This window comes from Argiope bruennichi, chromosome 11, assembly GCF_947563725.1.
Source record: "Argiope bruennichi chromosome 11, qqArgBrue1.1, whole genome shotgun sequence".
NCBI lineage: Eukaryota > Metazoa > Arthropoda > Arachnida > Araneae > Araneidae > Argiope > Argiope bruennichi.
The window spans coordinates 11,858,079-11,872,086 of NC_079161.1; the positions used below are offsets into that span (position 1 = coordinate 11,858,079).

Here is a 14,008-nt window from a genome sequence, read left to right on the forward strand (position 1 = left end):
GAGGGGGTAGGTAAATTAAAGAAGCACATTCTCTAAATGTTAAGTGTACACTTGAAACAGGGAAAAAAAGTCAAACAAAACAAAAAACAACACTTTCTTTTTATTTATTGCCTAGAATTTAGCAAGACAAAAATTCCATATTAAGGGTGGGGCAGATTTTAATTACCTTGAATGCTCATTAATTGTATTTCACATAAAATATATCAAAAAACAAAATACTTGGTGTCATGATACGAACAATTTAATGATTACTAAGCAAAAAATATTAACAAGAAAGAATATCATTTTTATTTATTTTTGACAATTCATATATTTAGGCATCATTTTCTGCAATTTTTCAGACATTAGTTTCATTTTTTTTTGCATCAATTTTATTTGCAATACTGTTTTGCCTTTATTAGATGCTTTTTCACCTCTCTTTTCCCTGAACATTTCATAAAAGCTTATGACATAGTTTTCACACCAAAGAACCTTCTTCCAGATTTTCAACAAGCATACCCTAAGTTGATACTAAATCCATTTTCCACAGTCACAATGCCATGATAATACAAGTTTTTATACAACTTCCCAAGCACCAGAAAATTCTTTTGACTTTAAAATATTAGAATAAAAATAATCAATTTTTTCATTAAATGAATCAAGCTGTTCTTTGAATTCACTTAAAAATTCTTTTAGAAAATTTTCAAATTTAATCTTTACATATTTTGAACATTTTGGGAAAATTTGTGCTTTGGAATAAGCAAATCTACTATTTGCTTTTTACACACTAATGCATCGTTTTTCAATAAACGTGGATTTAAACAACTGACTTTAGACTGATTTACACAGATATATAGGGGAGTCAGTAAAAAAGGGGCTATTTTCTGCAATTATACAGTTGTGAATGGCATTGTTTCATTTTTGAAGCTATTGGCTAGGATCTTTTATTACTGCAATATTTAGAGATCGGCATTTTTTTTTAGGAATAAATAAATAAGACAATCAAATTTTCTGTTACTTTCCCCAGTTTTTTGGGGAAATTTTCAAATTTCTCTGCTTTTAGATGAGCTTTTAAGTGCCTTGTATTTTCTCGATACTATAGGAACCCAGCAAAAATAAAAAAAAAAAAAAGTACATTTTCCCTTTTCTTTATAATTTCCATATATAAAGTAACAACTATTTTAAAATTAATGGACACACAGTTTTTGAAATAAAATATTTAAAACATTTTTGTTATTGAATTTATTCTTACATAAAAACACTAAAATTAGTAAAGAAAGAGGAAGGGGGTACTAATGTGTCAATTAATAAGGATAAGATTACATTGTTTGAATGAAAAGTCTACGTTTTAACAAAAAGCTACACAATGAATGTGAAGGTATCAGAAACTAAAGACAGAAATCCCTACTCAGTTGAGTAAAAATGAATACTAAAAATAACCACATATACAAGCTGATGCTACAAAAATATATGTGTAATCTAGATGGAACAAGATAAATTTATTATCTTTTTTCATAAGAAAATATAATTACATCAATATACATATTTTTAAAAAAATCACAGAGTCAGCTAACTTACCGTAGTTGTTTTTATTCCATTATTAAAGGTCAAACACCATAAAAGATGTGCAAAATGCTCATTGATATAATGCATAAGAAATTTTGTATTCTCTTCACCATCTTTAGACATGATACTTTCATCGCATAAAATGCTAGAAACAACATTAGCTGCAAGATTGAATTTCAGAACAATGTCTTCTGGGTAAAACATTTTTTCTTCTGTTGCCAAAGGATAAAATATCTTTTTCTTCAAATACAAGGGTGCTATGTTCTGAAAAGAGCATAGAAATATACAGTTTTTACATATAATTTGGGTACTTGTTTTATTCATATGTACACCAAAACACTACTTAATCCTTTAGAATTAGACACAAATATTTATAATACTACAAATATGTATATCAATTTATTAATATATAGGAATATTGTAAGTTATTAATAATATATAATATAAAGGTACATTAAATATTATATAACCTCAATGAAAGAAGAAGCCGCTCAGTGTTTTTTAATGATTTTAAATCTTTAGAATTTCATGGATATAGTCCAAATTTCAGTACTCAGGACATCCCACAAGCAGAAAGGATGAAAGAAGGAGCATGAGGAAGAATTTCAATTAATACAGACTTTTAGAAGGCATTTTCAGACTTCAGCGTTTTGATTCCATGGGAAAATTAAAGGTTCACACACAATTTCTAAGTTACAGTGAAGATGTCATTTTTGCGATTAGAAAGTTATTTTAAGAGTGAAATTAATTTGTATTTATTGCACATATATATTTGCTCTACCTTTTGAAAAGCATTACTCTATTTAAAAATTTAATATTACTCTTAAATACCATTTGCAATTTTTTTTGCATGACTTACTAACATAACAATTATTAGACAGATGTATGAAACATTTCGAACATTTTTTAAAATTATAAATTAACATCTTATTTATTCAATTTTTATTACTATCTAATGATATCAGTTGACTATTTTATGATAACTATTATTGATTTATTATCTGATAAATTATTAACAACTAGCACCTTCAAAACTAATAAAAATCATTTATCCACAATAAAAAAAACAATGATCAGGAGATGTGAATTAACAAATTCTGAAGAAAGAATAGGTTATAGTAATATAGCACGCTTTCCAGAAATTATTATTACCACCTATATTATTAGAAAATAATTAATAATGTTTAGAATCTCAATAAAATTAATTATACACAAAACAGAGTTTCCAACTGATAGTAGAATAAAATAAATTTATTAATTTGTCCTAACTCTAATTGGAAGATTTTTTTTTTTTGTAATTTATTACTGAGAAATTTATAAAGCTAAAAAAATGTACTCTCTCTTTCTCTCTCAATATATGTACTATATAAAATATACTATATATAATTATGTTATGCCATGAAAAAGAAAACGTTAAGAACATATGTAAAAATGAACAATAAAACACCAATATATATTCAATAAAGAAATAATCAATCATAAAAATAAATATTCATATTAATAGGTATGCCTAATTATCATTTAAAATTCAATCAATAAAATTCATGCACCCAAAATAATAAATATTTTATAATATAAGAGTATACAAAATGTCCCTCAAAAATGGACCAAGTATTTATTTTCCTAAACATTGCAACTACACGTATATTTTTATTTCATTATAAACTTTTATTAACTGAAGTGGGTAATTATGTGAAAATACTTTTGCTTCTGTGGAGTTTTACAGTTAAAATAAATGCCATCTTTAAAATGTAAAAGTGTTATTTAATAAAATATTTCTCTTGCATTCATTTATGCACATACACAATTTCAATCTATTTTCAGAGATATGTTTATTTCTAAATTCAGAGAAGCTTATCGATATTCAGATGGAGATATTCATTTTAGAAATGACAATTTATTCAATTCATCATCATTTGAAAGAAATTTGGTACTTATATATACAGTTAAATCATTTCAAATGGTCAGTCATTACAATTATGACTTAAAAAAAGAAGGGAAAAGGAATATTCCAGATATTGAAAATGTAAAAGAAATAGAATAATACTGAACAAGGGGAAAAAAAAAAAAAAAAAAATGCTTGCTCACAATTATGCGTCAGATGTTAAGCTTTCCTAAAAATAATGCATTTCAATAAGAAGGTTATGATATGAAATTTTGATGATTTATGCTGTATGTAATTATATAGCAGGTGTCTGTGATGCAAATATTATTGAAGGATTTGAACTTTGCTTAGGTATTAAAAATATTCCTTTTCAGCATGTTTTATTAACATTTCAATTAATGCATTATTTGTTTATATTTTGTTTATATATAAATGCAGTTTTTTTTTTTTTTTTTTTTTTTTTACTCTGTCATTTTAATAACGTAATGTAATGTTTGTATTATCCTGGAAACATGCAACGAAAGACACATTCAAAACAAGTCAAAGATGTGCAAAAGTGATCTAAGTCAATAAATTTGATTTCTAATACCTTTGCAAACTAATACCTTTATAGATAGAATAGTAAAACTTTGTATAGGCATAGATGAAAATAGGAAAAATTTAGGCCTAGCTTTTTGCATCATGCGGAAAGAAACTATATATATATTTTTAAAATATCCTTTTTAAAAACTTTTTATTACCAATTTCAAATGAATTAAGAACATATTCATACCATTATCTATCCTATTTAATGAAAATTTGAAACTGGAAATATATGTCTAGCTACAATATTTAAAGAAATAAATGCTTCTTCTAATTTTTGGGGACATCTTGTATAATGTTTTCTTACAATTGTCAATTTGGATTTCAAAGAGTTCCATGAGTCTGTTGATGGCAAAATGACATCCATAAGTTTATAAGATATAAAGAATGTAGAGTGAAGATGTGGCTTGTGGATCGACATATACTTTTCTACAGATGTAAGGAAGAACAAACAATGCTTTTCAACACATAAAGCCCTAAAAATAAATAAATAAATAATGTTAAAAAATACTTTTAAGATTAAAGTGCTCAGAAATTTACAACACAAGCTTCTTATATATATTTCATTATTCAAAGAATGATGGTATCTTTCACTTCATTTATTCATGAGAAAATTGGAGGAAAAAACATAGTTGAATTCTGAAACTTTGTAACATGGCAAACCTTAACTGGATAACTTTCAATAAAAATATTTTATAACAAAGTCCTCTTCAAAAGAAAATCCAAAGATAACATATATTTAATAACTTTTCACCACATTTTCTTCACAATTACTTGTCAACATTTTTTTTTAACAATTTCACAATCTTTTAAAAAGATGTGTATGCTCTAAAACCAACTCAATTTAAAAAGAATCTAAATCAAAACCATCATAATGGGAACAAGTCATCAAAATTCAACACAGATCTAGTTTTTGAAGACTACATTTTTAATGATTCTCATCGCATGAGAATCAGTACTGCCCCTAGATAGTAAATAGGTAAAGACTTGAAGCTCCATACTAAGTTACCTTATGAAAAAAATTAGAAACTGATATGAAATTACAAATTTATTTCTTGTATTCTTGCACCCACACACATAAAATAAAGTTAAGAACAAAGTAAAAATAATATTTTGTATTAGAGCATTTTAATTGGGAATACAATTGAACTCACTTATTTTTATCTATACTTATAATAAAGCTCAATGTGTGAGTGTATGTGTGTGTGTTGGTGCTCTACAGGCCAGGCCGTTCGACCAACAGCTATGAAATTTGGCACGTGTATACCTTGGAGGCCGGGAATGTGCACCTCAGGGTTATTTTTTCGAATTTTTAATTAGAATTCTATTTATTTAAAAAAATAAGCGAAATTTTAGCGTGTTTCTGCTGTAACTTCCGAAAATATTACCGCACAAAAAAGATTTATACATCAAGTTAAAGATCAAAAATTTATCTTTTAAATGATACCAATGTTTTAACCTTAAAATTAAATTTCTATTTAATTTTTAAATAAATAATTTAACTATATTTTTCAACAAATTTTTTCGTACAAAATAAAAATAAAATTTAAGCTGCACGAGCACGTTTCGCATTCATGGGGAAAAAATTAGCTTTTTTCAAAGTGTTGCCATCACATCGATTAAAGCTCCATTTAAAAATAAATTAAATCTTTTTGGAAATGAAATCTGCAAAAATATGATTTTCGTCACATGTCTGTAGGAAATGAAACAAATATGAAATATTATTTTTTTCTAAAAAATAAATTCAAGAAAAATTATTTTATGATCTTTTACACTATCTGTATTATTAATCCAATAAATCAGTTTTATTTTAAGGCAAGTTTTGTTTAATATGAACAGGATATCCATTCAAATCAGGGCCACACTGCTAATTTGTAAACCTTTAGTAATAGACACAGATCTGCTAAAATAGTCTAAATGGAAAATGATTATATTTTATGAAACTTGATCCAAATACTAATACTCTAATATATAACGAATTTTTGATTTTACATAAAGCTTCTGCTGTGGAAATCAAGTTTAACAAAATGTTCTTGAAACACTAATATTTTAAATAAAGAATTAATTTCCAATCAACAAAATCAATCACTTAAACTGACTGCTTTATAAAAATTTGAATATCACTATTCAAAAAAAAAAAAAAAAAAAGATAATTTTAGATTTTCTATCGATTGTTTTAAAGAAAATACGCCAATCAGCGCGCAGGTTTCTCAAGATTAATTGGCCTAAGATTATGAAAATGTTGAGTTTTTCTAAATTTTTAAGATTCAAAACTTCATAAATCAGTCTTAGTTAATCGTGGAAAATAGAAACATTCATTCATTTATTTAAAATTTGGTGTGTCCAGAATATTTCTCAGAATATGATACCTTACTGCATAAAATTTAGACTTCATAATTTTTGAAATATATTTATAGGCCGGAACAAAATATTATTATTGATTTCATTTGAATCCTTTTGAAAGCAAAACTAAAAACTGAATTTTATGCTGAATCTGAGAAATTTTTGTTATATTCTTTGAGATATTACACAAATTATGAAAAATATTTTGTAGTTCACATAAGACTTAAATACCGAACGATTCTGTTTGCAGTACTCATATTCAATAATAATAATAATAAATAAATAACAACAAAAATGATAAATAAAATAAAACGCTTGGTTTCATTAAAAAATATCTTTACATTAATTGCAATTTCAGCATTTCCACTTTAAATTAAAGTTGAAGTTTTACCGGAAATGACAACAAATTAGCAAAATATATATAGTAAATTGAACGAAACGATCTAAACTACAGTATAAGTTTGGTATGACTATCAAAATTTGAAGATTAAAAATGTTTTGTTTGAGAAGCTATTAAGAGACAAGTTACTTAAAATATTTAATTGAAAATTGTAGCGAGCGGTAATACTGGTGAACCGGCTGGTCGCCAAAGGCGGCTAGTCTTTAAATAAAACAATAAATAATTTACTCTCACAGAAGGATTCTTCAAAGATTAATAACTTGATTTTTCTTCTACAGCTAGAAATAACACTTACCAAATGACAAAAGAATTTATTTAATGGCAAGCCCATTTCATATTTGTGCATGGAACCTCAAAATTCAGAGGGTGATGCTGAAGAATTTTATTTTAACAAAACAGAGCACCTTTTAAGATTGCCATTTTATTTTAAATACAATATTGCCTGAAAATAACATTAAACATTTTTGTCTAAACAGAAGTAATTTTTTCAAAATATCTCATCACGCACTTTTTTAATGAGTTGAATGATATTAATCATGTATCATTGTAAATAAGCATTCCTAGCCTAGTTTAGAGTTTGAAGTTTTCATTCTTAATACTTTTTAAAGTTTTCAAATTTTTAATCCTATTGATCCTTATTGATACTGATCAGTTAATTTTTTAAAAAAATCTTTTACTTCATACGTATATAAAAGTTAAAGACAAATTATGTACTAATCATTTATTCGATTTAGATTGTTCAATTTAACTTTTTATCAAACAAAATAAGTTAAAAATTATAATATTACATTTTTTGTCAATTAGTTTTTTTTCCTCCATTTTTCATGATTAGCACATTTTATTATCATTATATTTTAGAGACTATTAATACAGTTGAAATCAATTATGAATATAATTTTAAAATAAAGTGAAATGTTATGCATTCAATTTTAATTTTAATTAATCAAATTAATGTATAATTCATAAAATAACATTTCTCCTTTATCGCATTTTTTATGATATTACTATGCAACCTCTTCAAATAAAAGTACTTTTTTCTAAGTATGTCCTTGTATAAATATTGTCTGTATTTTTTTAAATAAAATTTCCATATATTTAAGAATGATTAAAATTACATTTCTGAACATGTAAGAAAAAAATGGAAAAAAAAAATCATTTCATTTCGCCAATTAGAAATTAAATATGCATGTTTAATCTCTTACATTTAATTTTTTTTAAAGTAGAAAGCCCTTTGAAGCAAATTGGCATGCTACTATTCACATTTTAACTTTAAAATTTGTCTAAAGGTAAAACATTCTTTTGTGGCAAAAAAGAAATTAATTGAAAATAAAAACTGCTTAAATATGAAAACAATATTGATTTATATTTTATGTCAATATTTAAGTTTCATTATACACTTAAAAGCATTTATATCCCAATAAATTTTTATATATTGCATAAAGTGATTTTTTAAAAAATTCCTGAAGAAAATTTATCAGTCAAAGTGAATTTAAAATATCAATTTTATTTTTATCAATACAAAGTTATATACATAATGAAAAAGCAATGCAGTTTTTGAGAAAAATTTTAAAGGAGATTCGGACCTCAAGTTTTAAATATTGGAGATAATAATATTTTTGTCTATTTTGATTTTATTTTTTTAAATTTGCTTCTAAATTATATAAAAGCTGTAAAATGCATACATATTAAAAATGCACTTAAAATATGGGAGAGTATAAATTTAGAAACTAAAAACAGATTAAATAAACTCGTTTCTCAAACCGCAAATGACAATCATGGGTTGTCCTATTAGTGTGGAAAAATTGGTACAGTTTTTTAATTATAACATAGCAGGTGTCCCCCTTTATGTTATTTCTTCAAAGGAAGAGATGATACCATTCTGTTTTCATGAATGAAAAAATTACCATCGATTTTGAGATACTGGAATTCTTATATTAACCGGGCTCATAGAATTCAAGAGATTTAAGAATGCAACAAACTACTAGAAAGAAAATTAGAAAGTGGTCTTAACATTGAAATACTAAATCCATAATTAAATATTGTATAAATTTATCTACAGCTACACCATCTACCAATCTGATTGCTTTTGTGTATGTGAACATAGCAACTCATAGCTGTAACAAATTAAATGAAATTTGGTAAATGGTCTTGACACCAAAACTGCAGAAAATGACATTTTACATTCAAACAGTCAATAGGAATAGATTCAAAACCTATACTTCATGAGGAAGCTAGAAAAGAATGTCATATTTTTATGTCATACAGGAAATGAAAAATATTAGATTAATTAATATATGAGAAAGTTGAGGGAGTAGAACCTTTTATTGGTTTTATGGGGGAGGGGATGTGTACTTTTTTCTAATGATGTACAAATAAAATATAGAAAATTTATTTCAAATCATATCTAAATGAAACTTACTCTTCTTGTGACTCGAGAGAATGAATGGAAGAATTTAATTCTTTTCCTATTTTGAAAATTATACTCTCTTCATTCATGATTTGGTGTTTTGCTTGCAAATAAGAGCTAACAAAGGCATCCAGAATCTCAAATAAAATCTGGGATACATCATCTAAAAAGGGGGAAAAATTAAATAAATAGAAATTTAGATATTTGAGGTAATAAGAACTGATATAGAAATAGGAAATAAAATTACCCTGATTCTTTAAATCAACAGTATCATGTAAACTTGCACAGAAAAGCTGATAAACAAAATTTTCTACTGATTCAAGCTTCCAGCAAATCTAAAATAAACAAAAGACATTTAACTGAAGAACAAGTTTTAAAATATGCATACTATAAAATATTAGGTTGGTTAATGCTACTACAGATAATTAGATACCATTCAAAGAATAAATTAAGAAAATTACAAACTAGAAACAGATTTAATAACAAATTTCAGAAAAAGAGATTTTAAAAGCACACTTTTATAAGTGATATATATATTATTTTAATCATTTTCTACTTGGCCTTTTACTTATCATATAAAGAATCTTGAAATTTAATTTCTGAAAATCTTAAATAGATAGTCTCACTCATATTTAATCAAAATTTAATTAAATTCATTGATTGAAACATAATGCAGCTAGGAAAATATTTTTAAAAATATACATTGCAGAAGTATCATTATTTCAACATACTACAAAGTAAGTGGAAATTGCTTTAAAAATTCTAACTTTACAAGTATAAAAGATTCAATATTTAAAAAAGAAAATATGTAATAAAAAATAAGTTATTCAAGGTAAATTTAAGTTTTATTTTTTATATCTTTAACTGATGTCTCTTCCCTCCCCCCTCTTAATTTGAGTAAATATTATTTAAAAAAAAAAAAAAAAAGGAATTTTTTATCAGCTGAAAATAAAAATATATGTCTTTCAATGACATCAGTTTAGATGTTTTTTTTAAAATAATTTCTATGATTGAAAAAAAAAAATTGAATATAATCATAAAACTTACACACATTTGATATAACGAAATACTTAATATTTATATAAAATAGAAAAGAAATAAAAGTGTAAATAATAGAAAATCTATATATTTTTATCCGAGATAAAATGCTGAAAGTAAAATGTAAAATAATATCTATAAATAGTTTTTTTTAAATTCCATTGTAGAACAAAAAGAATCGGCAATTCCATTGTTGGAACGTATTCACGTCACTTTTATTTTTAATGTAAATATTTTATGCTGATTTTCTCCCTTGTTGATAGTTCAATTAATTATAAGATATATAGTAAAATTATATATTAAATAGGGTACTTTTAAAACAAGTTTTAATTATCTTTTTTTGCAGTAATTACATAAAATGTTTAATTCCAAAAATACACTATTATGAAAAGGTTTTAATTAATCAGAGCACTGTTCTTTTATAATTTTTATATAAAAACACATAGCTGATTTTGTTTTAACTTTGCAGTTTTGATTTTTTTACTATGTTATATTTTTCAAAAAATACATAAAAACCCCTTCTGATGTTACAAAAATAATGATATATATTTAGTTTTACAAAAAAAAAAAAAAAAAAAAAAAAAAAAGATGTATATTTATGAGCAATTTCGATTCAGTAAGCATGTTATTGCATCATTTAAAATTCACACATTTTCCATTTCAGATAAAAGTTTTAACTATTAGTTGAAATGACAGGTGCATAAAAAAATGGGAGAAAGGTTTTTAAAAGAATAAATTACATGTCTATCAAAATTTGAAAATACATTGCTGAAGAGAAACTGGTTCTAACTGGTTCCCAAAAGCATTTAGTAAATAATGTTTACTAGTCTGGATACCCTTGAAGCTTTTTTGTATTAAAAAATGTTCTGATCATAACACACAATTTTGAATGTATATTTCTAAAAAATAAAATTTAGGTATAAAATTATAAGTCTTTACAATTCAGTTGCAATTATCACTGTTTTGTATTGAAGACATGAACCAATCGGTTCTGTATAATTTATTTTAACCTAATTTCTAAAAATGCGTGCATAATTTTTCTGTCCGAAGGAGGCAGTTGTGAGCCTTGTCTGATATAAGATGATGAAATATGAGCCATTTTTACTGTTGTTGCCTTTATTACAACCTTGTTGTTTCCTCACTATCGGTTTTATATTTTTCTCTTTTTTTTTACATCTCAGTATATGTAGTTGTCAGTATAAGAGCAAGAGTTTACCTGTCTTATCAAGCTGGGTAAACATTACAATTCCTATTTCCAAATATTTTTAATAGATAAAAAAAAAAAAAAGAATGATAGAGAGCAATTTAAATTTAAAAATATAAGTGCCTGTTTTATTACAAACATAATTTAAAAGAGAATAATAGGACTTATTGATATCATCTAACCTTTTCCATCTTTGATCTTTTATCACTAAGTAAGAATTTTTATGCTATTTCTGTAAGCAAAAACTTTGCTTAAAAGTAATCCCTAAGTTGGAAGGCAAACTAAGAACACAGACTATTAATGATTAAAAACTTTAAAAAAAGTCTAGAATGATATTTTCTTGAATGGTTTCCCTAGCTTTTTTATTCATAAATATTAAAGAATCTCAAAGAAGAAAGACCTATGAAAATTGTAACTGCCCAATAAATTTTAATGCAACACTAATTAGGAACACAAAAACAGGTTTAAATAAACTTTAATGCATTTAATAGTTATTTCTCAAATTTATTGAGTTTACTTCTAAATCCACAAACTCTAAGATTAACAACCAATATGATGGTGATCTTTTTTTAAAGCTTTCTTATAAGATAAAAAAAAAAAAAAAATCCTGTTCATCTGTAAATACAGTAGTTCACATTGCAACAAAGTAACTCCATGAAATGTCAAGTGAGATCTTAATATCAAAGTTATAGTTTCCAACTGAATTTTAAATAAAATACATTCATTGGAAGCTCGTTCGTATGTGTAAATTCAATGACCCCAAAATTCAAACAGCTACCAGGTTGGCACATGACTGAAACTGTAGATCTGTATGTGATTTTGGTTCAATTCTTATTAAAGATTTAATGGTATGTTTAAAATTTGGCATGTGATCGCAATAACTCTAAAAAAAAAAAAAAAAAAGCCAAATTTGAAGAAATATTGTTTATGGATTGAGCATTATAACTGTAGATCTGGATCACATTTTGGTCCAGTCAGTTAAATAGAAAGCATCTAAAATACAAAATCAGTTTTCTTGACTACACTTAAAAAATACAAAATTTACATACAATAAGCCTTGGGCAAAACACCCTTGATAGTTTGTGATTAAAATTGAACTTAAGGACATTCTCATTACTTTCATGAAAAACATACATCTGCATATTCTAAATTAATAGTTATACACAGAAATTGTAATTTTATAGACAAATAAAAAATATGCACAAAAATTCCATATAAATAATAATAATAATAAAAAAAAACTCACCTCAGGATTTTTTAGAATTGAAATGAAAACATCATGGATAAAATACAATGCCAGATCTATTCTTTTAGATTTCATCTCTTTTTTAAAAAGTTGTTCAAGAAGAATACCCAATAATTTTATGATTTCTTTTAAATTTTCTTCAGGAACCAGGATATCTATATAAAAGAGAATGTTACGACAAGTAATAAGAAATTTAAAAATTGCAGATAATTTAATATGATAAAAAGAAAATAACTTTCATAGATAACATATTTTAGGATATTACATCTAAAATATTAAAATATATCATTCAATGTTCAAGCATTTTGATGCTTCCAAATAAAATTCACACAATAATAATAACAAAAGAATTTTCAAACAATTTTATTATTACTTATTTTGATAGAAATATTGACTTTCATTGTTTCATAATAAACAAAAAATAAAATTTGTTGCTTCTATAAAATAAAATTTTGGCAACACAAAATTGTAAAAGTAAAACATTAACAGAAAATAACATCTTATTGCAGGAAAGAATTGGTCAGAGGAAATTATGACATATAAGTTATTATCATATTCATGGTTTTTATCAGAAAAACTAGATATTTGTAATAAATTTTGAATGAAATTTATCAATGTAAACGATAAATTTCATTTACACTAATAATGATGCATGTCCATGAGCATGTAGATATGATAACTAAAAAATGCAATAAATTAGAATAATGTTTTTTTTCCTCTTAATTTTATAAGTAGAATTATAAATCTGTGTCTAATCAAATCAAAGGATTGACCCCCCCCCACACACACTATGTGATAGTGAAAATTCAATGTAATTAAAAAGATGAAATTTAGTATATGATCCTAGATCAGCATTAAAAAATTCAAAAAAATTTGTAAGCAAAGTTATTTTTTAATAAATTATTAATGATTTTTAACAAAGAATACAAAATTGAAACTTGGAGGCAAGTAAAATATCAATAATAATTTCATTCACTGGGAATGATCTTTATATAAGTAGAAACACAGTTTTTAATTCTTAAAAACATAATTTAATTAAATATAACAACTTCACTATAGCCTTCCTTAAGCTTTATAATATTAGAGAATAAAATTTGAAGAAGATCTAATCAACTATCAGGATTTTTATTTTATATACAAAAAATCTATTTCTGTACATACTACAGAAATCAAGAATTATATTAAACTTTTGGATATATTTGATGCATCAGAATATTATGCATTTGTATGAATTTATTAGCTTTAGTTTAATGTAATAAAAATTGCCTTAAGTTATTTCAACACCAAAGAAATATATACCAGGAATAATATGAACTAAATGAAATCTTAAGTAATATATATTGCCTTTACAAGCATAC

At 24.8% G+C, this 14,008-nt stretch overlaps 1 protein-coding gene across 1 annotated transcript in view; it reads right to left on the reverse strand.

Moving 5' to 3' along the window:
* The window catches only part of LOC129956977 (E3 ubiquitin-protein ligase listerin-like), a 64,376-nt gene that overhangs the window by 28,626 nt on the left and 21,742 nt on the right, over window positions 1-14,008 (reverse strand). Inside the window, exons 12-16 of the mRNA XM_056069058.1 lie at window positions 12,651-12,805; window positions 9,410-9,497; window positions 9,175-9,325; window positions 4,320-4,488; window positions 1,558-1,809 (exon numbers count right to left, since the gene is read on the reverse strand). Of these exons, the coding sequence (XP_055925033.1) occupies window positions 1,558-1,809; window positions 4,320-4,488; window positions 9,175-9,325; window positions 9,410-9,497; window positions 12,651-12,805 (815 nt within the window). The remainder of the gene's footprint in view (window positions 1-1,557; window positions 1,810-4,319; window positions 4,489-9,174; window positions 9,326-9,409; window positions 9,498-12,650; window positions 12,806-14,008) is intronic.